Source organism: Zophobas morio, unplaced genomic scaffold (assembly GCF_036711695.1).
Source record: "Zophobas morio isolate AGI-343-1 ecotype UQ-CSIRO unplaced genomic scaffold, CSIRO_AGI_Zmor_V1 ptg000021l, whole genome shotgun sequence".
Taxonomy (NCBI): domain Eukaryota; kingdom Metazoa; phylum Arthropoda; class Insecta; order Coleoptera; family Tenebrionidae; genus Zophobas; species Zophobas morio.
This window is the reverse complement of record NW_026972126.1, coordinates 21,199,525-21,225,885: the sequence shown is the minus strand read 5'-3', so window position 1 is coordinate 21,225,885 and position 26,361 is coordinate 21,199,525. Positions and strand designations below refer to the sequence as shown.

The following is a 26,361-nucleotide window of genomic DNA, read 5'->3' as shown; positions in this document are numbered from 1 at the left end:
ACGGAGATCAGTACCTGTAGAACCGCGCAGTGTTCCTTGATGGATTGTAACTTCATGTTGAACCATTGTGGAACACTAAGTATGGTTTGACACACAATACTAAACTGGTCACGCCATCACTATGGGTAAAACAGTGACCTTCAGTGTTGTGTATTCCGTATATCACAGGTATAAAACTCAATAAAAAGACGTCAGATTATTGTAGGTTTATTCACCACGTTGGTTCCACGTGTGTATCGACATGGGGTCCATGACACCCTTGCCTTGGCTATTGCTGGTTGCATATATAACACTTCTCCCTCTTTAACTTACAACTACAAAATATTCCTCCTAACAATGAAATTTACCTAAACTAACTAAAATAATATTTACAGGTTGAAATCTTACATACTAACAATAAAATCATCTAGGATCTTTGGGGTTTTCCTAATTCTAGATGGTCTAATACATTCATGTGCTGCGGGAGGACACATTGGCTCGGTGGCTGGTAAAGGATGAGTGTCCTGACGTGTGTTGTTCATACCTGCTGGTACAGGATCCAGATTAGTGGAAGTGCTACGTACTGGGGCAGGGATGGGTAGTTGTGGTAACGCAGGATCGTAATTTATGGGCATTCCGATTTTCACATTGCAATGTCCTCTGTGCTGTTTAATGGCGGTGCTTTTAGTCAATACTGATTCGCAACCCTCACTCCTTTTCTTTATTTGATTTGGGTGACGTTTCCACACCGTTCCAGATGCGAGCTGGCATAAATGAGTGGCGTTGCCAATTGTTTTTATTATTTTCGCATCAACCCATTTCCTCTCAGTTGTCCGATAGTCTCTGATTATGACTTTGTCGTTGATTTTAAAAGTTCGACTTGTAGTTGGTTCGCGGGGTATTTTTTTTGAGACATGGTCAGTACGAGTCATTAGATGAAACCTTGTACGTAATTCTCGACCAAACATAGCACTAGCTGGAGATATTTTGGTCGTCGTATGCGGTGTGTTTCTATAAACTAGCAGGAAACGGGAAAGTATCGTCTGGATGGTGGCATTTTTATTTTGTTCATCTGCCAATGCCGACTTCAGCTTGTTTTTTACTATTTTAACACCGTTTTCAGCAAGGCCGTTACTTTGAGGGTTGTATGGCGAGATTGTCATGTGTTTGATTCCGTTCCGGTAAAAGAAAATCTCCATTTCTTCGGAGACGAAGGAAGGTCCGTTATCGGAGACAACTGTTTCTGGCAGCCCAAATCGAGAGAAGCAGTCTCTAAGCATTTCTACAGTACTCTCGCTTGTAATGTTTTTCATACTGTAAATTTCTAACCATTTAGTGCAGCTGTCTACTATGATCAGGTATTGTCTTTGCAGGAACGTGAAAAAGTCCATGTGGACTAATTCGAACGGATTAGAAGATTCCGGCCAGGATACATAGGTTTTTGGGGGATGAGATGTGACAGACAGACAAGCTTTGCACGATTTGCATATCTGTTCAATTTCTTTGTCGACTCCAGGAAACCATAAGAACGATCTCGCCATAGCTTTCATTCGCACGATGCCTTCATGAGTAGAGTGTAGTTCGTTTTTTACTATTTCTCGCATTGTGGTTGGTATCACGATACGGTCTCCAAACAACAAACAGCCATTTACCACGTGGAGGTCTAATTTGCGATTATAAAATGGTCGATAATTTTCATCGATCTCGTTTGGCCATCCCGATCGAACAAATTCTATAACCTTAGTTAAGATAGCGTCATTTGCTGTTTCTTCTTTTACCATTGTATTGTCTATCGGAATATCTACATTGGAGAAATATATGCTATTGTATTCTACTTCGTCAACTGTAAATTGCTTGTCTAGTGGTAATCGCGACAAACAGTCTGCGACTGCGTTGTCACGTCCCTTTATATGTTCAATTTGGAAATCAAAGTTTGAAAAATACAGTGCGTAGCGCTTTATTCGATTAGCATATGTCTGATTTATTTCCTTTTGTTTCCCAAACAAGTAGACCAACGATTTTTGATCTGTTCGCAAAATAAATCTCTGTCCATATAAGTATTCTTGGAATTTGTTTATGGCGAAATAGCATGCTAAACTTTCTTTGTGCACTACTGAGTAGTTCTGTTCAGCTTTAGTGTAAGTTCTTGATACACATGTCACCATTTTTTCAGTGTTGTCTGTCATCTTGTGTGCAAGAACTGCTGCTATGCCACGTTCAGAAGCATCACATGTTACAATGATGGGTAGATTAGGATCGAAGTAAGTTAGAACCGTATCAGACGCAATCTTTTGCTTAATACTTCTGAACGCTGTATCACATTTATCTGTCCATTGATATTTAACATCCTTTTTTAGTAACTGATAGAGGGGTGCTAGAGTTTCTGTAATGTTGGGTATAAATTTGCTATAATAATTAACCACTCCAATAAACGATTTAAGTTCGGTAATATTATTTGGCGGTGGAGCAGATGTTATTGCTTCGATCTTATCTTTGCTTTTACTTAAACCGTTTTCTGATAAGTCGTATCCCAGATACGAGATTTTGCTTTGGAGAAACTGACATTTATCCAGGTTTACCGTTAGCCCTGCGTTTTTTAATATGGTTAGGGCTCGTCTCAAAATATCCAGGTGGTTTTCGCCACGTTTATGTCCGATTAAGATGTCATCCTGGAAGGTGAATACATTGTCGATGCCTTGAAAAAGTTGGTCAATATGTTTTTGGAAGTAAAAGCTTGCACACTTAATCCCAAAGGGCATTCGGTTAACCATGTATAATCCTTTGTGCGTGGATATAGTGACCAGCTTTTTTGACGCATATGAGTTCGAACTGCATATACGCGTCGCTTAGATCTATTTTGGAAAATTTGTAATTTCCTTTCAGATTAGCATAAATCTGATCTATGCGTGGTAATGGATAATACACATCTACTAGATTTTTGTTGAGATTTATATAGCTACCACATATGCGTACGGTGCCATTTTTTCGCAGAACCGGGACAATATGGGAACTCCATTCTGCTGTTACGGTTGGTGTAATGATTCCTCTTTGAATCATCCTCTCTAATTCGTACTCGACTTTGGATTTAAGGGCTAAGGGTACAGGTTTCGGAGAATGGTGCTTTGGGACGGCGTTAGGCTTTAACTTCAAAGAAATCTTACCGTGTTTAAAACATCCGAGAGCTGAAGTACACACATCAGGAAACTCCCCCCTTAACGTAGTCTTCACGTCCACCACCGAGTCAATGGCGTTTATTCCTGCTGGAGTGAAAATAATGTTAAAATTATTGATGAAATCCCTGCCTAACAATCCTGTCATAGCATTTTCAATTACAAATAGTTTTAACTCACTTGCCATATCTCCATATTCTACTATAACATTTATGAATCCTAGTGGTACAATTGATTCACCTGTGTAACCTTTAAACGACATTACTGTTGGATGAATTTGGTAAGTGTTCAAATTATTTACATAAAACTTGTTGCTTATTGCAGATATGCCGGAACCTGAATCTAACTGCATGCAATATTTTTTGCCATCTATTAACACGGAGAGTTCGATTGGCTTAAGAGTGTTGTTAATGTTATATATAGAGTTTAGATAATGTCCTTCGTCATATATACTAACCTCGCTTCCGCTTCCTTGTTCACTTTGTAGGGTCTCCACTGCGTTGATCTGCCTTGCCCTGCAGACACTCTGTAAATGTCCCTTTTTGCCACATGCATTGCAGGTATAATTCTGGAACTTGCACGTTCCAGCATGTGTTTTGCCACAGCACTTACATTTCACGGTGGTTCTGCTTTGGTTCTTCACTCTTCCCATGTCATAACTTTCTTTATACTCTTCATTTGCATCTGGTTTTCTGGGTTTGTGTTGGTTTCTTCCCCGGAAGTTGCCTAGTTTACGGTGACCACTGTATACTGCCTGAATTCTGTCCTCGCTTCCTTTACCAGTGGTGTATGCTAACGCCAACTCCTTGCTGTTGGCAATTTCGATTAACTTCTCGAGACTTTGACTGACTGGTTCTTCCACTAGTCGGTCCATAACGGGTCCCTCTCGCATTCCCGACACGAACCGATCAACCAGTGTCTCTTGGAGGTGCTCAAACTTACAGTTGACCGCGAGATTTTTTAATCTTGCATACCACTCATTAGAACTTTCTTCGGCGGTTTGGTGGGCTCGGAAGAACTGAATTCGTTCCCTAAACACGTTTACTTTTGGACTGAAATGCTTTTGGAGCTCCTTTTTCAGCTCTTCTAAAGACTTGTCCTTGGGTGGAATTGGAAATGATAAATCGCGAAGTATCTTGTATACATCCGTTTCCATCTGACTTCGCAACAGGGCAACTTTGCATTTTTCGTCCACGATTTTGTTCACGAGGCAGAACTGTTCGAACCTTTCTTCGAAAATCGTGAAGTCACTGTCCGGTGTGAATGTAGGGATAATGCCGATGTAACTAGCCATGCTTGAAAGTGCTTTTCAGAACGGTTAGACTTTCTCACCTTTTCCTCCCGTTCTTGCGTTGAAAGTTACTCCCTTGTATTCATAATTTGCTCGTCGCCATATGTTGTGTATTCCGTATATCACAGGTATAAAACTCAATAAAAAGACGTCAGATTATTGTAGGTTTATTCACCACGTTGGTTCCACGTGTGTATCGACATGGCGTCCATGACACCCTTGCCTTGGCTATTGCTGGTTGCATATATAACATTCAGGAACGACCCAGCGATAGCCCATTTATATTCAACAACACATACTGCAATTGTCCCAGACTAAAATTACCATACTCCTTGCCATCGTTTAAGGTTACCAGACAGTCGTAGTAATTTAGTGTTGCGGATCGTCGGCCTGAGACTTGCCAAACTTGTTATTTTCAATAAATAATGACCGGATTGTAGCGCTGACATAAATGATCTCACTAAGGTTCACTGTCAGGGTTGTCCTGCATGAAGTATTTAATAAAGTAATAGTCTAATACATGACGTCATCAAATAGCCTAATTACTAAAAATTTTTATTCGTTAAGTTCAAAACAATTAAATCAGTACAATGTAAGGACATTAATTTGGAAATCTTCAAACAGCTGCTTTCTGTTTCTTTCCAGCTGGACTTTCATCAGACAGTTGTTTCCAGAGCAGCAGTCTTTCATTCACGGGATTTGTTTTAGCTTCTAATTCTTTCCCAATGTCAAGAAAATCCACATTGGCATCAGTTACAGGTTTCCATACGACTTTCAACAAATCGTCATTCTTATCGGGAGTCGGATTTCCAAACTTGTCAAAATTGGTCCACAGCTTGACAAAGCGAGTAAGACAGACGTCTTCAACACGACCAGGTACTATTTCCGGAGTGGCAAAATGCTTGAATAGATATCCAACATCATCACAATGACAAACACCTGAAAAAACATGTCAAAACTAGCCCCACCCACCCACCCACTCTCATCTTTTTTAGAGGGTATGTCAACTGCCAACTCAGTTTTATCTTAGGAGCTACAAACCCCGCCCACCCACCCTCTTTTTTCTTAGGGGGTATGTCATTTGCCAAAATAGTTTTATCTTAGCTAGCTAGTACTTGCTAAGATAAGACTGATTTTGGCAAATCACTTGCCCTCCAAGAAAACAGAGGGTGGGTGGGCGGGGCTAGTATTTGATAAGTTAAAACTAATTTTGGCACTTCACCACTCAACTATTTTCGAAAAGTAGTGGAAATCATGAAATCATTTTCTAGCCCCCCCGCCCGCCCACTGTCTTCTTAGAGACTATGTCATTTGCCAAAATCAGTCTTAGCAGGTACAAGCCACTCCCGTCCATCCTCTCTTTTCTTACAGGGTATGCCATTTGCCAAAATCGGTCTTATTTAAACAGGTATTAGCCCCGCCCACCCGCCCTCTATTTTCTTAGAGAATACGTGATTTGCCAAAATCAGTCTTATCTTACCAGGTTTATATTTTGCTTTTTTTTCTTAATGTACATGGTATTCTTTGAACAACACGATACTGAAAAACATGTTTTTAATTTCTTGTAAAGAAATAGGTATTTTGAAGTTAAGCTCCGCCCTCTTGATTCACGGCGGATAAAAAAAATCATCACAATTGAGACAGGGCGGGTGGGCGGGCTTTCATTTTGCCTTTTTCTTTTAACATGTGTAGACTTCTTTTCACAACATGACACTTAAAACATGTAAGCCCCACCCACCCACCCTATCCTTATTCTGATGATTTTTTTATTTGTCGTAAGCTGGGGGGCAGAGCTTAATTGTAAAATCCTTATTCTTCTACGAGAAATTACCATGTGAAATATGTTCTTAAGTAACCGTGTTATACAAAGAAAACTAACTGTATTAATTAAAAAAAAAAAAACAAAAGAGAAGCCCCACCCATCCGTCTCGATCTCAATAGTGATGAATTTTCATTTGTTGTCAGACCGAGGGGCGGAGCGTGAGTAGAAAATCGATTTGTGATGATTTGCACGGCAACGTCAACGGCGAACAGCAACGGCAAGATTATAAATCGACCTTTAGTGGTGTGTGTATAAAATTTTAATGTTTCAATTTTCCATTAAATTTCAAGTGAGAAATTGGTGGATTCGCCGGGATAATATTGAAATTCGATTTTTTTCAAGATCCTTTATTCCTCAAAATTCAATACACTATATTGAAAAATATTTATTTGGAACCCTTCAAATACATAGCAACATTTTGTTTCCTTCCAGCTGAACTTTCAGCAAACACCTGCTTCCAGAGCAGTAGTCTTTCAGTCACCGGATTCGACTTGGCTTCTAATTCTTTCCCAATTTCAAGAAAATCAACACTATCGTTCCTTACAGGCTTCCACACAACTTTAAGCAAATCGTCATTCTTATCAGGAGTCGGATTTCCAAATTTGGCAAAATTGGTCCACAACTTAACAAACCTAGTCAGACAGAGGTCTTCAACACTACCTGGTACTATTTCTGGAGTGGTAGAATGCTTGAAAAGGTATCCAACATCATCACAATGACAAACACCTGAAAAATATATCAAAACATAGTTTTGACAATCTAGTCAACGCACCAGGCATTTGAATGTTTAGAAGTACTTTATAGAAGTTCAGCTCGGTCTCGACGGCCATCCTGTACAGATAAATGGGTGCCTTTGAAATGGCGAATTGAGTCATTATTGTAACGTAAATATCAAAAATGAAGTAACTATCAGACAAAACCTACAAACAGAGATTGATTTTCAATCAAGTTCGTACGTGATACTAACGTCGTATTTTTTTCTTAATAGCTGCTGAGAATAGTCTTCGTCCCCAAAGTAAAATTTCTGCAATTTTGCAGCCACGGCTTTAGATTCAGCAGAACCCACTTCGTAACCAAATGACCAAGGAATAAGTTGCTCGAAATCTGGGGCCTCAGGTTGTCCGGGCTTTTTCAACAGGTCAACAACAGCACCTTCTAAAGTATTGTACCCTATCAAAAATGGTACCTGGTTGAAGTGTCCAGATAACATAATTTTAATGGGTTCTTCAATCATGAACGGTTCTTTGGAGTTTGTTTCAACGACTAAGCCTACGTATCTAGGTTTGTACGGTTTTATTTCCTGTAATATCATAAATAAAGAGTGCTGCGCAATAAATCTAGAAGATAAGTACCTCTTCCATTTTTTCTTGAATTTCTAAAACCTCTTCGGTTGACTTCTTCGCTAGAGCGTCAAAGACGGTCCTATCTTCTGCCCCTTCAAGCCCCATTACTTCAGCCACACGTTTCACCCCTTTGCTCGCTCGAACCCAAGTACTTAAAGCACACCCACTCTGGGCTATAGCTTTATGGAAAAGCCCTTTCGCTAGAGGCGACAGTACCATCAAATGCACCGAAGCACCACCAGCACTCTCACCAAAGATCGTAACATTATTACGATCCCCACCAAACTTGTCAATATTCTTCTGAACCCATCTCAAAGCCATGACTTGGTCTTTCAAACCGGCGTTCCCTGGTACTTCCAAAGACGGATCGTCAAAACTGACAAACCCGAAAAGACCAAGACGATAATTGATGGTAACCACAACCACGTCTTCGGTAATAAGATAATCGGCACCGTAGAGGTCTTCGCCGCCGTGTCCCCAAATGAACCCTCCACCGTGGATCCAGAACATAACCGGACGCAGATCTTTCTCATCTTTGGGGAGCTAAAATTTTTCGATTTTTGACAGCCCGGGACTATTTTCTACGTACTTTTTTCGTGTAGACGTTCAGAACTAAGCAGTTTTCGGTTCCGATGAGAATGCCTTTTTTGATAACGTCTCGGTGGTAGCAAATACTGCCTTCTTTGGTGGCGTCGAAAACTCCGGTCCATTTTTCGGGAGGAACGGGGGCCTAATTTTTTTGTAACTTTTTGAGTCTAGCGGCGTTGGTAGAAAATTTTACCTTGAATCTAAGATGGCCCAGTGGTGGTTTGGCATATGGAATACCCTGGAATTTCAGGAAGGGGTTGCCACGGAGATCAGTAGCTGTAGAACCACGCAGGGTTCCTTGTTGGATTGTAACTTCAGGTTGAGCCATTCTTTATACAATAGCAAGTATGGTTTGACAAGCAAAACTAAACTGGTTACCTAGTAGTCTATGGTCAAACAAATACCGCTATTTTTATTTTTAAATCACACTAGTGTTTACTTAGTGCGATATGCAAAACGTGATTTTGTCATTAATTAAGAAAAAAATACTTATAATTGGAAGTAAACAATATATCAGTTGTACATTATAAGTGAATAGTGTTGTACTATCCTTGATGTCACAAAGTTCATGGGACATGATGACGTCATTGAGTAGCCTCGTTGTTATTGGTTTATATGTATTTTCACGGTTTGAACTTGGTCCTTTTGTACATTTGAGCCCATTGTGTGTTATTAATTTCTGGTTTTTGACGGGTTCATCAGCCATCGAATATTAGTCATACAACAATTATCGAAACAGTTATTTTATTTCAGTTACGTTATGTAAGATGTGTGGTAATATAAATAAAAGCATCACATCATTGCACAACATTAATATTGTTCTATTTTTATAAACTTTTGGTCATTGCTCTATTGCTAGTCCTTGTGAACTTTTTTTCAAATAAAGGGATATTATTTAGAAAATTGTAGTCTGAAAGTAATGAAATGTCTGTTTGCTAACTAAACAACAGAAGGTTATTTTTAATCTATCTTTATTTGTTTGTTTGAGTACCGACCTTAAACTGGGTAGGTAATTATAACAAAACAACTTTATAATTCAAGAAAGTAAACAACTGCGTAATTCCAGAGTACAATCACTTCTTTTAATGCATACCTATCTTTTAAATTATGCTTAATAGCTCGTATAGTATAAGGAATTATATCTTAATTATAATTATACATATAATAACCTCAATTATTATTGTCCTTATTCCAATAGTGCATATTGTGTTGCATAACCTACATTGCAGAGTGTTTAAAGATGGGTAGGTTAGTACTGAAAAAAAAACAATCTGAGGTATTTTTCAATCATGTATGTGTTGTAAAGACATTTATTTGGATCCCTTCAAACAGCATCATTCTGTTTCTTTCCAGCTGGACTTTCAGCAAACACTTGTTTCCAGAGCAGCAGACTTTCCGTCACCGGTTTTGACCTGGCTTGTAATTCTTTCCCAATTTCAAGACAATCCATATTACGATCCGTGATGGGTTTCCACACCACTTTCAGCAAATCGTCATTCTTATCAGGAGTCGGATTTCCAAATTTGGCAAAATTGGTCCATAACCTGACAAACCTAGTTACACCGATGTCTTCAACACTACCAGGTACTATTTTCGGAGTGCCAAAATTCTTGAAAAGGTAAAAAACATCATCACAATGACAAACACCTGAAAATGAACTCAAAACATGGTTCTTGAATTTATACAATCAACGCACCTGGTATCCTAACGCCTAGAAGCATTTTAAACAAGTTCAGCTTGGTTTCGAGAGTCATCCAGTACAGATAAATGGGAGCTTTGGAAACAGCGGATTGAGTCATTATTGTATCATAAATACCATAAAGGAAGTAAATATCAGACAAAGCCTACAAAAGAAGATCGATTTTCGAATAAATTAGTGTGTGATACTAACGTCGTATTTTTGTTTTAAAAAATTCCGGGAGTATTCTTCGTCACCAAAGTAAAATTTCTTCAATTTTGCAGCAACGGCTTTAGATTCAGGAGAACCGATTTTATAACCAAGGGACCATGGAATAAGTTTCTCGAAATCTAGGACCTCAGATTTGACCACCAGGTCGAGAGTAGCGCCCTCTAGAGAAGTGTACCCAGTCAAAAAGGGTACGTGGCTGAAGTTCCCAGACATCATAATAGTAATAGGTTGTTCAAACATAAACGATTCTTTCGAGTTTGTTTCAATGACTAAACCCACCTGTCTGGGTTTATAGGGTATTATATCCTGTAATATCAAAAAAAGAATTGCTGCTGAGTTAATAAGAACATAAATACGTCGTCCATTTTTTCTTGAATTTCTAAAATCTCTTCTTTTGATTTGTTCGTTAGAGCGTCAAAGACGGTTTTGTCGTCTGCGTCTTTAAGACCCATTACTTCTGCCACGCGTTTTACCCCTTTGCGAGCTTGAACCCATGGATTTATAGCACTTCCACTCTGGGCTATAGCTTTATGGAAAAGACCCTTTGCTAGAGGCGACAGTACCATCAAATGGACTGAAACCGCACCAGCGCTCTGCCCGAAGATCGTAACATCGTTAGGATCTCCACCAAACTTGTCAATATTCTCCTGGACCCATTTTAAAGCCATGACTTGGTCCTTAAAACCCGCGTTCCCGGGTATGTCTAAAGAAGGATCGTCAAAACTGATAAACCCTAAAAGGCCAAGACGATAATTGATGGTAACCACCACCACGTCTTCGGTAATCAGGAAATCGGGACTGTGGAGTTCTTCACCGCCGTGCTGCAAAATGAACACTCCACCATGGATCCAGAACATGACGGGACGCAAATCTTTTTCGTCTTCGGGAAGCTAAAATTGTTCAGTTTTGGATAGTCGAAAAAATTTCAACCCACTACCTTTTTCGTGTAGACGTTCAAAAACAAGCAGTTTTCACTTCCACTATAGTCGCCCAATTCGAAAACGTCTTGTTGGTGGCAAATGCTGCCTTCTTTGGTGGCATCGAAAACCCCGGTCCATTTTTCGGGAGGATCGGGTGCCTATTTTGTAAATTTTTAAGTGAAGCAAGTTTAGCTGAAAGTTTTACCTTGAACCTCAGGTCGCCCAGTGGAGGTTTGGCGTACGGAATTCCTTGAAATTTCAGGAAGGGGTTGCCACGAAGATCAGTACCTGTAGAACCACGCAACGTCCCTTGATGGATTGTAACTTCAGGGTGAGCCACTGTACAACACTGAGTATAGTTTGACACTCGAGAGTAAGCTGGTTACTTACGACTATGAACTGCGTTCAGAAAAATCACCAGGGGTAAAATTGTGGCGGCCAAGCTTGCAGAAACCACATAGTGATCGACCATTTTCAGCAACACACGCCGAAGTTGTCCCAGAGTGACCAAAAGTACCGTTCTACTAGACAATGCGAGAGCTGCCAAACTTGTTTTTCGTAATGAAGAAGGACCGGAATATAGCGCTGCTACGTAAACTAGCTCACTAGGGTCATTGATTCAAACAGACAAAAAAATGTACATAATTTATCTAGTTATGTGTAAGGTCGTTAGTAACTTTATTGTGAAATTTATTACACCATCAACAAAGAGAGGCTACGAAAATTATTACTTATAATCGGAAAATAATAAAATACTCTAGTATTTGGAGCCCTTCATCTTAGCAACATTCCGTTCCTTGCCAGTTGGACTCTCATCAAACACGCGTTTCCAGAGCAGCAATCTTTCAGTCACCGGATTTGACTTGGCTTCTAATTCTTTCCCAATTTCAAGAAAATCCACACTGGCATCCGTTACAGGTTTCCACACCACTTTCAGCGAATCGTCATTTGTATCAGGAGTCGGATTTCCAAATTTGGCAAAATTGGTCCACAACTTGACAAACCGATTAAGACAGACGTCTTCAACACTACCAGGCACTATTTCCGGAGTGGCAAAATGCTTAAAAAGGTATCCAAGATCATCACAATGACAAACACCTAAAAAATACATCAAAATATGTTTTCTGGAGATACATCAACGCACCTGGAATTTGAATCTTCAGATGCGTTTTTAAGAAATTTAGCTTGGTCTCGACTGACATCCTGTAGAAGTAAGTAGGTGCTTTAGAAACGGCGGATTGAATGATTGTTGTAATATAAACGTCATAAATGCAGTAAATATCAGACAAAACCTGTAAAGAAGATTAATTTTCGAGCAAATTGGTGTGAAATTCTAACCTCGTATTTGTTTCTTAGAAGCTTCCGGGAATATTCTTCGTCGCCAAAGTAAAATTTTTTCATCTTGGTAGCCACAGTTTTGGATTCAGGAGAACCCACTTCATAACCAAACGACCATGGAATGAGTTTTTCGAAATCTGGGGCTTCAGCTTGAGTTTGTATTTTCAACATGTCAAGAATAGCGCCCTCTAAAGTAGTGTGCCCTATTATAAATGGTACCTGGTTGAATTTGCCAGACATCATAATTTTAACGGGTTCTTCTACCAGGAACGGTTCTTTCGAGTTTGTTTCTATGACAAAACCTACATACCTCGGTTTGTAAGGTATGATTTCCTGTAATATCAAAAAAACTACTGCTGCTGAACCAATCTAGGACATACATACCTCGTCCATTTTATTTTGAATTTCTAGAACCTCTTCGGTTGATTTCTTTACTAGATTGTCATAAACAGTTTTATCGTCTGTCCCTTCAAGACCCATTACTTCAGCCACACGTTTCGCCCCTTTGCTCGCTCGAACCCATGGACATGTAGCACACCCACTTTGCGCTATAGCTTTATGGAAAAGCCCCTTCGCTAAAGGTGACAGTACCATCAAATGGACTGAAGCACCACCAACGCTCTGACCAAAAATAGTTACATTATTAGGATCCCCACCAAACATGTCGATATTCTCCTGGACCCATCTTAAAGCCATGACTTGGTCTTTCAAACCGGCGTTCCCTGGTATTTCCAAAGACGGATCGTCAAAACTGACAAACCCGAAAAGACCAAGACGATAATTGATGGTAACCACAACCACGTCTTCCGTGATCAGGTAATCGGGACTGTAGAGGTCTTCGCCGCCGTGCCCCCAAACGAACGCCCCACCGTGGATCCAGAACATGACCGGACGCAGATCTTTCTGGTCTTTGGGGAGCTAAAATTTTTCGATTTTTGACAACCCAGGACTATTTTCTACGTACTTTTTTCGTGTAGACGTTCAGAACTAAGCAGTTTTCGGTACCCACGAGGATGCCTTGTTTGATAACGTGGTAGCAGATGCTGCCTTCTTTGGTGGCGTCGAAAACCCCGGTCCATTTTTCGGGAGGAACAGGGGCCTGATTTTTTGTAAATTTTTAAGTCTAGCGGCGTTGGTAGAAAATTTTACCTTGAATCTAAGATCGCCCAGTGGTGGTTTGGCATATGGAATTCCTTGGAATTTAAGGAAGGTGTTGCCACGGAGATCAGTGGCTGTAGAACCACGCAGGGTTCCTTGTTGGATTGTAACTTCAGGTTGAGCCATTCTTTATACAATAGCAAGTATTGTTTGACACGCAAAACTAAACTGGTTACCTAGTAGTCAATGGTCAAACAAATACTGCTATTTTTATTTTTAAATCACACTAGTGTTTACTTAGTGCGATGTACAAAACGTGATTTTGTCATTAATTTGGAAAAAAATACTTATAATTGGAAGTAAACAATATATCAGTTGTACATTATAAGTGAATAGTGTTGTACTATCCTTGACGTCACAAAGTTCATGGGACATGATGACGTCATTGAGTAGCCTCATTGTTATTGGTTTATATGTATTTTCACGGTTTGAACTTGGTCTTTTTGTATATTTGAGCCCATTGTGTGTTATTAATTTCTGGTTTTTGACGGGTTCATCAACCAGCGAATATTACTCATACAACAATTATCGAAACAGTTATTTTATTTCTGCTACGTTATGTAAGATGTGTGGTAATATAAATAAAAGCATCACATCATTGCACAATATTAATATTGTTTTATTTTTATAAACTTTTGGTCATTGCTCTATTGCTAGTCCTTGTGAACTTTTTTCAAATAAAGGGATATTATTTCGAAAATTGTAGTCTGAAAGTAATGAAATGTCTGTTTGCTAACTAAACAACAGAAGGTTATTTTTAATCTACCTTTATTTGTTTGATTGAGTATCGGCCTTAAACTGGGTAGATGATTATAACAAAAAAACTTTATAATTCAAGAAAGCAAACAACTGCGTAAATTCCAGAGTACAATCACTTGTTTTAATGCATACCTATCTTTTAAATTATGCTTAATAGCTCGTATAGTATAAGGAATTATATCTTAATTATAATTATACATATAATAACCTCAATTATTATTGTACTTATGTCTATACTGCATATTGTGTTGCATAACCTACATTGCTGAGTATTTAAAGATGGGTAGGTTAGTACTGAAAAAAAACAATCTGAGGTATTTTTCAATCATGTATGTGTTGTAAAGACATTTATTTGGATCCCTTCAAACAGCATCATTCTGTTTCTTTCCAGCTGGACTTTCAGCAAACACCTGTTTCCAGAGCAGCAGACTTTCTGTCACCGGTTTTGACCTGGCTTGTAATTCTTTCCCAATTTCAAGACAACCCATATTACGATCCGTGATGGGTTTCCACACCACTTTCAGCAAATCGTCATTCTTATCAGGAGTCGGATTTCCAAATTTGGCAAAATTGGTCCACAACCTGACAAACCTAGTAACACCGATGTCTTCAACACTACCAGGTACTATTTTCGGAGTGCCAAAATTCTTGAAAAGGTAAAAAACATCATCACAATGACAAACACCTGAAAATCAACTCAAAACATGGTTCTTGAATTTATACAATCAACGCACCTGGTATCCTAACGCCTAGAAGCATTTTAAACAAGTTCAGCTTGGTTTCGAGAGTCATCCAGTACAGATAAATGGGAGCTTTGGAAACAGCGGATTGAGTCATTATTGTATCATAAATACCATAAAGGAAGTAAATATCAGACAAAGCCTACAAAAGAAGATCGATTTTCGAGTAAATTCGTGTGTGATACTAACGTCGTATTTTTGTTTTAAAAAATTCCGGGAGTATTCTTCGTCACCAAAGTAAAATTTCTTCAATTTTGCAGCAACGGCTTTAGATTCAGGAGAACCTATTTTATAACCAAGGGACCATGGAATAAGTTTCTCGAAATCTAGGACCTCAGATTTGACCACCAGGTCGAGAGTAGCGCCCTCTAGAGAAGTGTACCCAGTCAAAAAGGGTACGTGGCTGAAGTTCCCAGACATCATAATAGTAATAGGTTGTTCAAACATAAACGATTCTTTCGAGTTTGTTTCAATGACTAAACCCACCTGTCTGGGTTTATAGGGTATTATATCCTGTAATATCAAAAAAAGAATTGCTGCTGAGTTAATAAGAACATAAATACGTCGTCCATTTTTTCTTGAATTTCTAAAATCTCTTCTTTTGATTTGTTCGTTAGAGCGTCAAAGACGGTCTTGTCGTCTGCCCCTTCAAGACCCATTACTTCTGCCACGCGTTTCACCCCTTTGCGAGCTTGAACCCATGGATTTATAGCACTTCCACTCTGGGCTATAGCTTTATGGAAAAGACCCTTTGCTAGAGGCGACAGTACCAACAAATGGACTGAAACCGCACCAGCGCTCTGACCGAAGATCGTAACATCATTAGGATCCCCACCAAACTTGTCAATATTCTTCTGGACCCATTTTAAAGCAATGACTTGGTCCTTCAAACCCGCGTTTCCTGGTATATCTAAAGAAGGATCGTCAAAACTGATAAACCCTAAAAGACCCAGACGATAATTGATGGTAACCACCACCACGTCTTCGGTAATCAGGAAGTCGGGACCGTGGAGTTCTTCGCCGCCGTGCTGCAAAATGAACACTCCACCATGGATCCAGAACATGACGGGACGCAAATCTTTTTCGTCTTCGGGAAGCTAAAATTGTTTCAGTTTTGGATAGTCGAAAAATCTCAAGCCATTACCTTTTTCGTGTAGACGTTCAAAAACAAGCAGTTTTCACTTCCACCATAGTCGCCCTTTTTGAAAATGTCTCGTTGGTGGCAAATACTCCCTTCTTTGGTGGCATCGAAAACCCCGGTCCATTTTTCGGGAGGAACGGGTGCCTATTTTGTAAATTTTTAAGTGAAGCAAGTTTAGCTGAAAGTTTTACCTTGAACCTCAGATCGCCCACTGGAGGTTTGGCGTACGGAATTCCTTGAAATTTTAGAAAGGGGTTGCCACGGAGATCGGTACCTGTAGAACCACGCAACGTCCCTTGATGGATTGTAACTTCAGGGTGAGCCACTGTACAACACTGAGTATAGTTTGACACTCGAGAGTAAGCTGGTTACTTACGACTATGAACTGCGTTCAGAAAAATCACTAGGGGTAAAATTGTGGCGGCCAAGCGTGCAGAAACCACATAGTGATCGACCATTTTCAGCAACACACGCCGAAGTTGTCCCAGAGTGGCCAAAAGTACCGTTCTGCTAAACAATGCGAAAGCTGCCAAACTTGTTTTTCGTAATGAAGAAGGACCGGAATATAGCGCTGCTACGTAAACTAGCTCACTAGGGTCATTGATTCAAACAGACAAAAAATTTACATAATTTATCTAGTTATGTGTAAGGTCGGTAGTAACTTTATTATGAAATTTATTACACCATCAACAAAGAGAGGCTACGAAAATAATTACTTATAATCGGAAAATAATAAAATACTCTAGTATTTGGAGCCCTTCATCTTAGCAACATTCCGTTTCTTGCCAGTTGGACTCTCATCAAACACGCGTTTCCACAGCAGCAATCTTTCAGTCACCGGATTTGACTTGGCTTCTAATTCTTTCCCAATTTCAAGAAAATCCACACTGGCATCCGTTACAGGTTTCCACACCACTTTCAGCAAATCGTCATTTGTATCAGGAGTCGGATTTCCAAATTTGGCAAAATTGGTCCACAACTTGACAAAGCGAGTAAGACAGACCTCTTCAACACTACCAGGCACTATTTCCGGAGTGGCAAAATGCTTGAAAAGGTATCCAAGATCATCGCAATGACAAACACCTGAAAAATACATCAAAATATGTTTTCTGAAGATACATCAACGCACCTGGAATTTGAATCTTCAGATGCGTTTTTAAGAAATTTAGCTTGGTCTCGACTGACATCCTGTAGAAGTAAGTAGGTGCTTTAGAAACGGCGGATTGAATGATTGTTGTAATATAAACGTCATAAATGCAGTAAATATCAGACAAAACCTGTAAAGAAGATTAATTTTCGAGCAAATTGGTGTGAAATTCTAACCTCGTATTTGTTTCTTAGAAGCTTCCGGGAATATTCTTCGTCGCCAAAGTAAAATTTTTTCATCTTGGTAGCCACAGTTTTGGATTCAGGAGAACCCACTTCATAACCAAACGACCATGGAATGAGTTTTTCGAAATCTGGGGCTTCAGCTTGAGTTTGTATTTTCAACATGTCAAGAATAGCGCCCTCTAAAGTAGTGTGCCCTATTATAAATGGTACCTGGTTGAATTTGCCAGACATCATAATTTTAACGGGTTCTTCTACCAGGAACGGTTCTTTCGAGTTTGTTTCTATGACGAAACCTACATACCTCGGTTTGTAAGGTATGATTTCCTGTAATATCAAAAAAACTACTGCTGCTGAACCAATCTAGGACATACATACCTCGTCCATTTTATTTTGAATTTCTAGAACCTCTTCGGTTGATTTCTTTACTAGATTGTCATAAACAGTTTTATCGTCTGTCCCTTCAAGACCCATTATTTCAGCCACACGTTTCGCCCCTTTGCTCGCTCGAACCCATGGACATGTAGCACACCCACTTTGCGCTATAGCTTTATGGAAAAGCCCCTTCGCTAAAGGTGACAGTACCATCAAATGGACTGAAGCACTACCAACGCTCTGACCAAAAATAGTTACATTATTGGGATCCCCACCAAACATGTCGATATTCTCCTGGACCCATCTTAAAGCCATGACTTGGTCTTTCAAACCGGCGTTCCCTGGTATTTCCAAAGACGGATCGTCAAAACTGACAAACCCGAAAAGACCAAGACGATAATTGATGGTAACCACAACCACGTCTTCGGTGATCAGGTAATCGGGACCGTAGAGGTCTTCGCCGCCGTGCCCCCAAACGAACGCCCCACCGTGGATCCAGAACATGACCGGACGCAGATCTTTCTGGTCTTTGGGGAGCTAAAATTTTTCGATTTTTGACAACCCAGGACTATTTTCTACGTCCTACTTTTTTCGTGTAGACGTTCAGAACTAAGCAGTTTTCGGTACCCACGAGGATGCCTTGTTTGATAACGTGGTAGCAGATGCTGCCTTCTTTGGTGGCGTCGAAAACCCCGGTCCATTTTTCGGGAGGAACAGGGGCCTGATTTTTTGTAAATTTTTAAGTCTAGCGGCGTTGGTAGAAAATTTTACCTTGAATCTAAGATCGCCCAGTGGTGGTTTGGCATATGGAATTCCCTGGAATTTAAGGAAGGTGTTGCCACGGAGATCAGTGGCTGTAGAACCACGCAGGGTTCCTTGTTGGATTGTAACTTCAGGTTGAGCCATTCTTTATACAATAGCAAGTATGGTTTGACACGCAAAACTAAACTGGTTACCTAGTAGTCAATGGTCAAACAAATACTGCTATTTTTATTTTTAAATCACACTAGTGTTTACTTAGTGCGATGTACAAAACGTGATTTTGTCATTAATTTGGAAAAAAATACTTATAATTGGAAGTAAACAATATATCAGTTGTACATTATAAGTGAATAGTGTTGTACTATCCTTGACGTCACAAAGTTCATGGGACATGATGACGTCATTGAGTAGCCTCATTGTTATTGGTTTATATGTATTTTCACGGTTTGAACTTGGTCTTTTTGTATATTTGAGCCCATTGTGTGTTATTAATTTCTGGTTTTTGACGGGTTCATCAACCAGCGAATATTACTCATACAACAATTATCGAAACAGTTATTTTATTTCTGTTACGTTTATAACCCTCTTTCGGAGGGTTTTACAGCGAACGGCAGCTCTTTAGCCGGGGCGGGTCGCGGTTCGGAGAGTTCTTATTATTTTTTTTTGTATTGGGCGCCACGTAGCTTCCTGTTGGGGTAGTTTACTCCGCTACGTCGAGTAAACAGTCGAGAAGAATCAAGCCACAAGAAAACACAGGAAAAAAAAACTAAAAATATATTCAACGGATAATAAAATTGACAAGTGTTGATTAAATGAAATTCTTCTAATATTTCACAAAAAAAAATACCATTAACGTCCAGAAGGGACTATCACTGAAATATATTAACGTAATATATTAGAAAATGAAATGTATTCATGTGTCCTCGTTCAAAACTATTTTGCGATATGATAAATTAAAAAACAAAAAAAAACTTCCAAGAATTTCGATAAAGATAGCTGTGACCGGGCGACTAAATGGAAAATTAGAACTATAAGGCGTTAGAGTGGACTTAGCTCGTAACCGTAGTTATCAGCAGCTCCTCTTCGTCTGGATTGGGATTGATAAAGAAACAGCGGCGTCACAGACCTCTGGATCCGAAGAAAAACTTCAAGGTTAGCGGCGGCTCCGCAGGAACAACAGCGAAAATCAAAGTCGTCGGCTCGATATGGTCTCTTCAAGGGAACAACAGGGACGACAATAAGCTACTCACTGCAACGGCATCACGATAAGCTTGGTTCTTCCAGGAACTCTTCACTTGGGTGCGGTGATAAAAAAACGAACGATAAAATTCCTCTTTTCTGTGGTGGACGATACGAAAACGGCTCAAATAAACCTCTTGCTTCGAACAAAACGATAAAAATCTCTATCTTGAGTACTTCCTCTTCGTCCTTCCACTTCCTTCCTTCAGAAACTCCACCAAAATCGTCTTGAAAACTTCTTTCCTCCTCTTCGGCTACGTCTTAGCACTTCCTTCTTCCAGGATCTTCGCCAAAACCTTCTCGAAAACTTCTTTTCTCCTCTTCGGCTACGTTCTAGCACTTCCTTCTTCCAGGATCTTCGCCAAAACGCCTCACGAGAACCTCTCTCTTCCCCTATCAGGTCGATACTCTCTCGAATATTCTTTTTCGCGGGGTGGGAGTACCAGCGCATTAGCAGTGCCACGACGTCGTTTGACACTCCCCATAGGCAACCATGATGTCTTAGATGTCGGCACGTAAAATATTGCATCCCCAATAAAACAACCCCTTTTTTTTTAAGAAGGGATGAAACAAAACAATTGGAACGTTTATCTCTTCAACAAAATTGAAACGTTACACGTTATGTAAGATGTGTGGTAATATAAATAAAAGCATCACATCATTGCACAACATTAATATTGTTTTATTTTTATAAACTTTTGGTCATTGCTCTATTGCTAGTCCTTGTGAACTTTTTTCAAATAAAGGGATATTATTTCGAAAATTGTAGTCTGAAAGTAATGAAATGTCTGTTTGCTAACTAAACAACAGAAGGTTATTTTTAATCTACCTTTATTTGTTTGATTGAGTATCGACCTTAAACTGGGTAGATGATTATAACAAAAAAACTTTATAATTCAAGAAAGCAAACAACTGCGTAAATTCCAGAGTACAATCACTTGTTTTAATGCATACCTATCTTTTAAATTATGCTTAATAGCTCGTATAGTATAAGGAATTATATCTTAATTATAATTATACATATAATATGCTCAATTATTATTGGACTCATTCCAATAGTCCATACCTATTGTGTTGCATAACCTACATTGCTGAGTATTAAAAGATGGGTAGGTTAGTACTGAAAAAAAACAATCTGAGGTATTTTTCAGTCATGTATATGTTGTAAAGACATTTATTTGGATCCCTTCAAACAGCATCATTCTGTTTCTTTCCAGCTGGACTTTCAGCAAACACTTGTTTCCAGAGCAGCAGACTTTCAGTCACCGGTTTTGACCTGGCTTGTAATTCTTTCCCAATTTCAAGACAATCCATCTTACGATCCGTTATGGGTTTCCACAGCACTTTCAGCAAATCGTCATTCTTATCAGGAGTCGGATTTCCAAATTTGGCAAAATTGGTCCACAACCTGACAAACCTAGTTAGACCGATGTCTTCAACACTACCAGGTACTATTTTCGGAGTGGCAAAATTCTTGAAAAGGTAAAAAACATCATCACAATGACAAACACCTGAAAATCAACTCAAAACATGGTTCTTGAATTTATACAATCAATGCACCTGGTATCCTAACGCCTAGAAGCATTTTAAACAAGTTCAGCTTGGTTTCGAGAGTCATCCAGTACAGATAAATGGGAGCTTTGGAAACAGCGGATTGAGTCATTATTGTATCATAAATTCCATAAAGGAAGTAAATATCAGACAAAGCCTACAAAAGAAGTTCGATTTTCGAGTAAATTCGTGTGTGATACTAACGTCGTATTTTTGTTTTAAAAGTTTCTGGGAGTATTCTTCGTCACCAAAGTAAAATTTCTTCAATTTTGCAGCAACGGCTTTAGATTCAGGAGAACCAAATTCATAGCCAAAGGACCATGGAATAAGTTTCTCGAAATCTGGGACCTCAGATTTGCTCAATAGGTGGAGAATAGCGCTCTCTAGAGAAGTGTACCCAGTCAAAAACGGTACCTGGCTGAAGTTTCCAGACTTCATAATATTAATGGGTTCTTCAGTCATGAACGGTTCTTTCGAGTTTGTTTCAATGACTAAACCTATGTATCGCGGTGTATAGGGTTCTAAATCCTGAAATATCAACAAAAACATGCTGCTGAATTAATCAAGAACATAAATACATCGTCCATTTTTTCTTGAAGTCCTAAAATCTCTTCTTTTGATTTTTTCGTTAGAGCGTCAAAGACGGTCTTGTCGTCTGCCCCTTCAAGACCCATTACTTCTGCCACGCGTTTCACCCCTTTGCGAGCTTGAACCCATGGATTTATAGCACTTCCACTCTGGGCTATAGCTTTGTGGAAAAGTCCTTTCGCTAGAGGCGACAGTACCATCAGATGGACTGAAACCGCACCAGCGCTCTGCCCGAAGATCGTAACATCGTTAGGATCCCCACCAAACTTGTCGATATTCTTCTGGACCCATTTTAAAGCCATGACTTGGTCCTTAAAACCCGCATTCCCTGGTATATCTAAAGAAGCATCGTCAAAACTGATAAATCCTAAAAGACCCAGACGATAATTGATGGTAACCACAACCACGTCTTCGGTAATCAGGAAATCGGGACCGTGCAGTTCTTCACCACCGTGCTGCAAAATGAACACTCCACCATGGATCCAGAACATGACGGGCCGCAAATCTTTTTCGTCTTCGGGAAGCTAAAATTGTTTCAGTTTTGAATAGTCGAAAAAAAAACTCAACCCACTACCTTTTTCGTGTAGACGTTCAAAAACAAGCAGTTTTCACTTCCACCATAGTCGCCCTTTTTGAAAACGTCTCGTTGGTGGCAAATACTCCCTTCTTTGGTGGCATCGAAAACCCCGGTCCATTTTTCGGGTGCAACGGGTGCCTATTTTTAAATTTTTAAGTGAAGCAAGTTTAGCAGAAAGTTTTACCTTGAACCTCAGGTCGCCCACTGGAGGTTTGGCGTACGGAATTCCTTGAAATTTTAGGAAGGGGTTGCCACGGAGATCAGTACCTGTAGAACCACGCAACGTCCCTTGATGGATTGTAACTTCAGGGTGAGCCACTGTACAACACTGAGTATAGTTTGACACTCAAGAGTAAGCTGGTTACTTACGACTATGAACTGCGTTCAGAAAAATCACCAGGGGTAAAATTGTGGCGGCCAAGCGTGCAGAAACTACATAGTGATCGACCATTTTCAGCAACACACGCCGAAGTTGTCCCAGAGTGACCAAAAGTACCGTACTGCCAGGTACTGCTAGACAACGCGAGAGCTGCCAAACTTGTTTTTTGTAATGAAGAAGGACCGGAATATAGCGCTGCTACGTAAACTAGCTCACTAGGGTCATTGATTCAAACAGACAAAAAAAATTACATAATTTATCTAGTTATGTGTAAGGTCGTTAGTAACTTTATTATGAAATTTATTACACCATCAACAAAGAGAGGCTACGAAAATAATTACTTATAATCGGAAAATAATAAAATACTCTAATATTTGGAGCCCTTCATCTTAGCAACATTCCGTTTCTTGCCAGTTGGACTCTCATCAAACACGCGTTTCCAGAGCAGCAATCTTTCAGTCACCGGATTTGACTTGGCTTCTAATTCTTTCCCAATTTCAAGAAAATCCGCACTGGCATCCGTTACAGGTTTCCACACCACGTTCAGCAAATCGTCATTTGTATCAGGAGTCGGATTTCCAAATTTGGCAAAATTGGTCCACAACTTGACAAAGCGATTAAGACAGACGTCTTCAACACTACCAGGCACTATTTCCGGAGTGGCAAAATGCTTAAAAAGGTATCCAAGATCATCACAATGACAAACACCTAAAAAATACATCAAAATATGTTTTCTGGAGATACATCAACGCACCTGGAATTTGAATCTTCAGATGCGTTTTTAAGAAATTTAGCTTGGTCTCGACGGACATCCTGTAGATGTAAGTAGGTGCTTTAGAAATGGCGGATTGAATGATTGTTGTAACATAAACGTCATAAATGCCGTAAATATCAGACAAAACCTGTAAAGAAGATTAATTTTCGAGCAAATTGGTGTGAGATACTAACCTCATATTTGTTTCTTAGAAGCTTCCGGGAATATTCTTCGTCGCCAAAGTAAAATTTTTTTATCTTAGTAGCCACAGCTTTGGATTCAGGAGAACCCACTTCATAACCAAACGACCATGGAATAAGTTTTTCGAAATCTGGGGCCTCAGCTTGAGTTTGTATTTTCAACATGTCAAGAATAGCGCCCTCTAAAGTAGTGTGCCCTATTATAAATGGTACCTGGTTGAATTTGCCAGACATCATAATTTTAACGGGTTCTTCTACCAGGAACGGTTCTTTCGAGTTTGTTTCTATGACGAAACCTACATACCTCGGTTTGTAAGGTATGATTTCCTGTAATATCAAAAAAACTACTGCTGCTGAACCAGTCTAGGACATAAATACCTCGTCCATTTTATTTTGAATTTCTAGAACCTCTTCGGTTGATTTCTTTACTAGAGTGTCATAAACAGTTTTATCGTCTGTCCCTTCAAGACCCATTACTTCAGCCACACGTTTCGCCCCTTTGCTCGCTCGAACCCATGGACATGTAGCACACCCACTCTGCGCTATAGCTTTATGGAAAAGCCCCTTTGCTAAAGGTGACAGTACCATCAAATGGACTGAAGCACTACCAACGCTCTGACCAAAAATAGTTACATTATTAGGATCTACACCAAACTTGTCGATATTCTCCTGGACCCATCTTAAAGCCATGACTTGGTCTTTCAAACCGGCGTTCCCTGGTATATCTAAAGAAGCATCGTCAAAACTGATAAACCCGAAAAGACCTAGACGATAGTTGATGGTAACCACAACCACGTCTTCGGTAATAAGGTAATCCGGTCCGTAGAATTCTTCGCCGCCGTGCCCCCAAAGGAACGCTCCAGCGTGGATCCAGAACATGACCGGACGCAGATTTTTGTCGTCTCTGGGGAGCTAAAATTTTTTCATTTTTTGATAGACGGGGAAAATTGTCTACGTACTCTTTTGGTGTAGACGTTCAGAACTAAGCAATTTTCAGTTCCTACAAGGACTCCTTTTTTGAAAAGATTTGATTGGTAGCAAATACCGCCCTCTTTGGTGGCATCGAAAACGCCGGACCATTTTTCGGGAGGAACGGGTGCCTAATTTGTAAATTTTTAGGTGAAGTGGAGTTATTAGTAAATTTTACCTTGAACCTAAGGTCGCCTAGTGGAGGTTTGGCGTATGGAATTCCCTGAAATTTCAGGAAGGGGTTGCCATGGAGATCCGTGGCTGTAGAACCACGCAACGTTCCTTGAGGGATTGTAACTTCAAGTTGAGTCATTCTTTGTACTGTTTGACACGCAAAACTATGTTTACCTAGTATTCTGATATCGATGCTCAAAGATAGATATTTTTAATTATAAGTCGCTTCGTGTTTACTTATTAGTACGATATACAGGTTTTTCTTATTTATTTAGCAAATAATTACTTATAATCGATTCATCCTTTTTAATTGAACGCATTAATAAGTTGACCTCATGTTTTCTACTTCTCCGAACATCATACATGTAGTTAATGAAGTAAATGGGGGTCAAAAGTGGAGCAAAAATATCATTCTATGTATAATAATCTCAATTGAACTTCTATCAATCGTGTATATTGTGTTGCATAACCTACAATGGAGAGTGTGTCGTCTGATAATAAAATATTAATGTTTCAGTTTTCCGTTAATGTTTGAGGTGGAAAAATTCATATTAATTGCTTTAGTACTAAAAATCAACCAATTTAAGCAATTCGAAATGTCACTTCTGGGGTATTTTCAGAATTTTGGTACCAACATGATTCTCTTGATTTTTTTTTTTATTTTGATAAATATACCTATGTATTTGGCGGATTCGCCGGGATAATATTTATTGTTTAAAATCCAATCAATGTATGTGTTGTAAAGACATTTATTTTGAGCCCTTCAAATAGCATCAGTCTGTTTCTTTCCAGCTGAACTTTCAGCAAACACCTGTTTCCAGAGCAGCAGTCTTTCAGTCACTGGATTCGACTTGGCTTCCAATTCTTTCCCAATTTCAAGAAAATCCACATTGGCATCCGTTACAGGTTTCCACACGACTTTCAGCAAATCGTCATTCTTATCTGGAGTCGGATTTCCAAATTTAGCAAAATTGGTCCACAACTTGACAAAGCGAGTAAGACAGACGTCTTCAACACTACCTGGTACTATTTCTGGAGTGGCAGAATGCTTGAAAAGGTATCCAACATCATTACAATGACAAACACCCCTTTGCTAATCATTGTGGAACACTAAGTATGGTTTGACACACAATACTAAACTGGTCACGCCATCACCATGGGTAAAACAGTGACCTTCAGGAACGACCCAGCGATGGCCCATTTGTATTAAACAACACACACTGCAGTTGTCCCAGACCGAAATTACCATACCCCTTGCCATGGGTGAAGGTTACCAGACACTCGTAGTAATTTAGTGTTGTGGATC

The 26,361-nt window shown here is 39.5% G+C and overlaps 8 protein-coding genes across 10 annotated transcripts; all 8 read right to left on the bottom strand.

Annotated features, from left to right (window-relative positions):
• Positions 1-150: 150 nt before the first annotated feature.
• LOC135132383 (uncharacterized) lies at positions 151-4,686 on the bottom strand. Of its 3 annotated transcripts, none has more exons than XR_010281016.1 (3): positions 3,762-4,686; positions 3,141-3,675; positions 151-526 (listed from the first exon to the last, which is right to left on the bottom strand). XR_010281016.1 is itself a non-coding variant. In XM_064060459.1 (2 exons), coding segments are annotated over exons 1-2 (684 nt in total). In that variant the 5' UTR covers positions 4,444-4,686; the 3' UTR covers positions 2,827-3,673. The 3 variants fall into 3 exon arrangements, 1 of the variants encoding a protein (XP_063916529.1); XR_010281015.1 differs by having other exon boundaries at positions 151-523; XM_064060459.1 differs by lacking the exon at positions 151-526 and having other exon boundaries at positions 2,827-3,675.
• LOC135131769 (uncharacterized protein K02A2.6-like) lies at positions 384-3,411 on the bottom strand. Its single transcript, XM_064059615.1, has 3 exons — positions 3,330-3,411; positions 2,748-3,281; positions 384-2,674 (listed from the first exon to the last, which is right to left on the bottom strand). Exons 1-3 carry the CDS (start codon positions 3,409-3,411, stop codon positions 384-386), a joined length of 2,907 nt encoding a protein of 968 aa, XP_063915685.1.
• A 1,946-nt stretch (positions 4,687-6,632) lies between the features above and the next one.
• LOC135133300 (juvenile hormone esterase-like) lies at positions 6,633-8,608 on the bottom strand. Its single transcript, XM_064061657.1, has 6 exons — positions 8,387-8,608; positions 8,195-8,335; positions 7,615-8,148; positions 7,230-7,562; positions 7,035-7,182; positions 6,633-6,988 (listed from the first exon to the last, which is right to left on the bottom strand). The coding sequence occupies exons 1-6, from the start codon at positions 8,519-8,521 to the stop codon at positions 6,648-6,650; spliced, it is 1,632 nt and encodes a 543-aa protein (XP_063917727.1). The 5' UTR covers positions 8,522-8,608; the 3' UTR covers positions 6,633-6,647.
• An 864-nt stretch (positions 8,609-9,472) lies between these two features.
• Positions 9,473-14,052, bottom strand: LOC135131768 (uncharacterized). The gene is made up of 13 exons (XM_064059614.1): positions 13,510-14,052; positions 13,325-13,459; positions 12,745-13,278; positions 12,361-12,693; positions 12,167-12,314; positions 11,788-12,120; positions 11,413-11,643; positions 11,228-11,361; positions 11,040-11,180; positions 10,459-10,992; positions 10,085-10,408; positions 9,890-10,037; positions 9,473-9,840 (listed from the first exon to the last, which is right to left on the bottom strand). The coding sequence occupies exons 1-13, from the start codon at positions 13,642-13,644 to the stop codon at positions 9,518-9,520; spliced, it is 3,453 nt and encodes a 1,150-aa protein (XP_063915684.1). The 5' UTR covers positions 13,645-14,052; the 3' UTR covers positions 9,473-9,517.
• Positions 14,053-14,592: 540 nt separating this feature from the next.
• LOC135133299 (juvenile hormone esterase-like) lies at positions 14,593-16,697 on the bottom strand. Its single transcript, XM_064061656.1, has 7 exons — positions 16,535-16,697; positions 16,350-16,483; positions 16,162-16,302; positions 15,581-16,114; positions 15,207-15,530; positions 15,012-15,159; positions 14,593-14,962 (listed from the first exon to the last, which is right to left on the bottom strand). Exons 1-7 carry the CDS (start codon positions 16,614-16,616, stop codon positions 14,640-14,642), a joined length of 1,686 nt encoding a protein of 561 aa, XP_063917726.1. The 5' UTR covers positions 16,617-16,697; the 3' UTR covers positions 14,593-14,639.
• A 203-nt stretch (positions 16,698-16,900) lies between these two features.
• On the bottom strand, positions 16,901-20,384 carry LOC135133301 (juvenile hormone esterase-like). The gene is made up of 6 exons (XM_064061658.1): positions 18,634-20,384; positions 18,449-18,583; positions 17,866-18,399; positions 17,482-17,814; positions 17,288-17,435; positions 16,901-17,241 (listed from the first exon to the last, which is right to left on the bottom strand). The coding sequence occupies exons 1-6, from the start codon at positions 18,766-18,768 to the stop codon at positions 16,901-16,903; spliced, it is 1,626 nt and encodes a 541-aa protein (XP_063917728.1). The 5' UTR covers positions 18,769-20,384.
• Positions 20,385-20,607: 223 nt separating this feature from the next.
• On the bottom strand, positions 20,608-26,269 carry LOC135131766 (uncharacterized). The gene is made up of 13 exons (XM_064059613.1): positions 25,060-26,269; positions 24,872-25,012; positions 24,291-24,824; positions 23,907-24,239; positions 23,713-23,860; positions 23,329-23,666; positions 22,949-23,156; positions 22,764-22,897; positions 22,577-22,717; positions 21,993-22,526; positions 21,619-21,942; positions 21,424-21,571; positions 20,608-21,374 (listed from the first exon to the last, which is right to left on the bottom strand). Exons 1-13 carry the CDS (start codon positions 25,192-25,194, stop codon positions 21,052-21,054), a joined length of 3,441 nt encoding a protein of 1,146 aa, XP_063915683.1. The 5' UTR covers positions 25,195-26,269; the 3' UTR covers positions 20,608-21,051.
• Positions 25,819-26,316, bottom strand: LOC135131765 (juvenile hormone esterase-like). Its single transcript, XM_064059612.1, has 2 exons — positions 26,191-26,316; positions 25,819-26,148 (listed from the first exon to the last, which is right to left on the bottom strand). Exons 1-2 carry the CDS (start codon positions 26,314-26,316, stop codon positions 25,819-25,821), a joined length of 456 nt encoding a protein of 151 aa, XP_063915682.1.
• Positions 26,317-26,361: the final 45 nt, after the last annotated feature.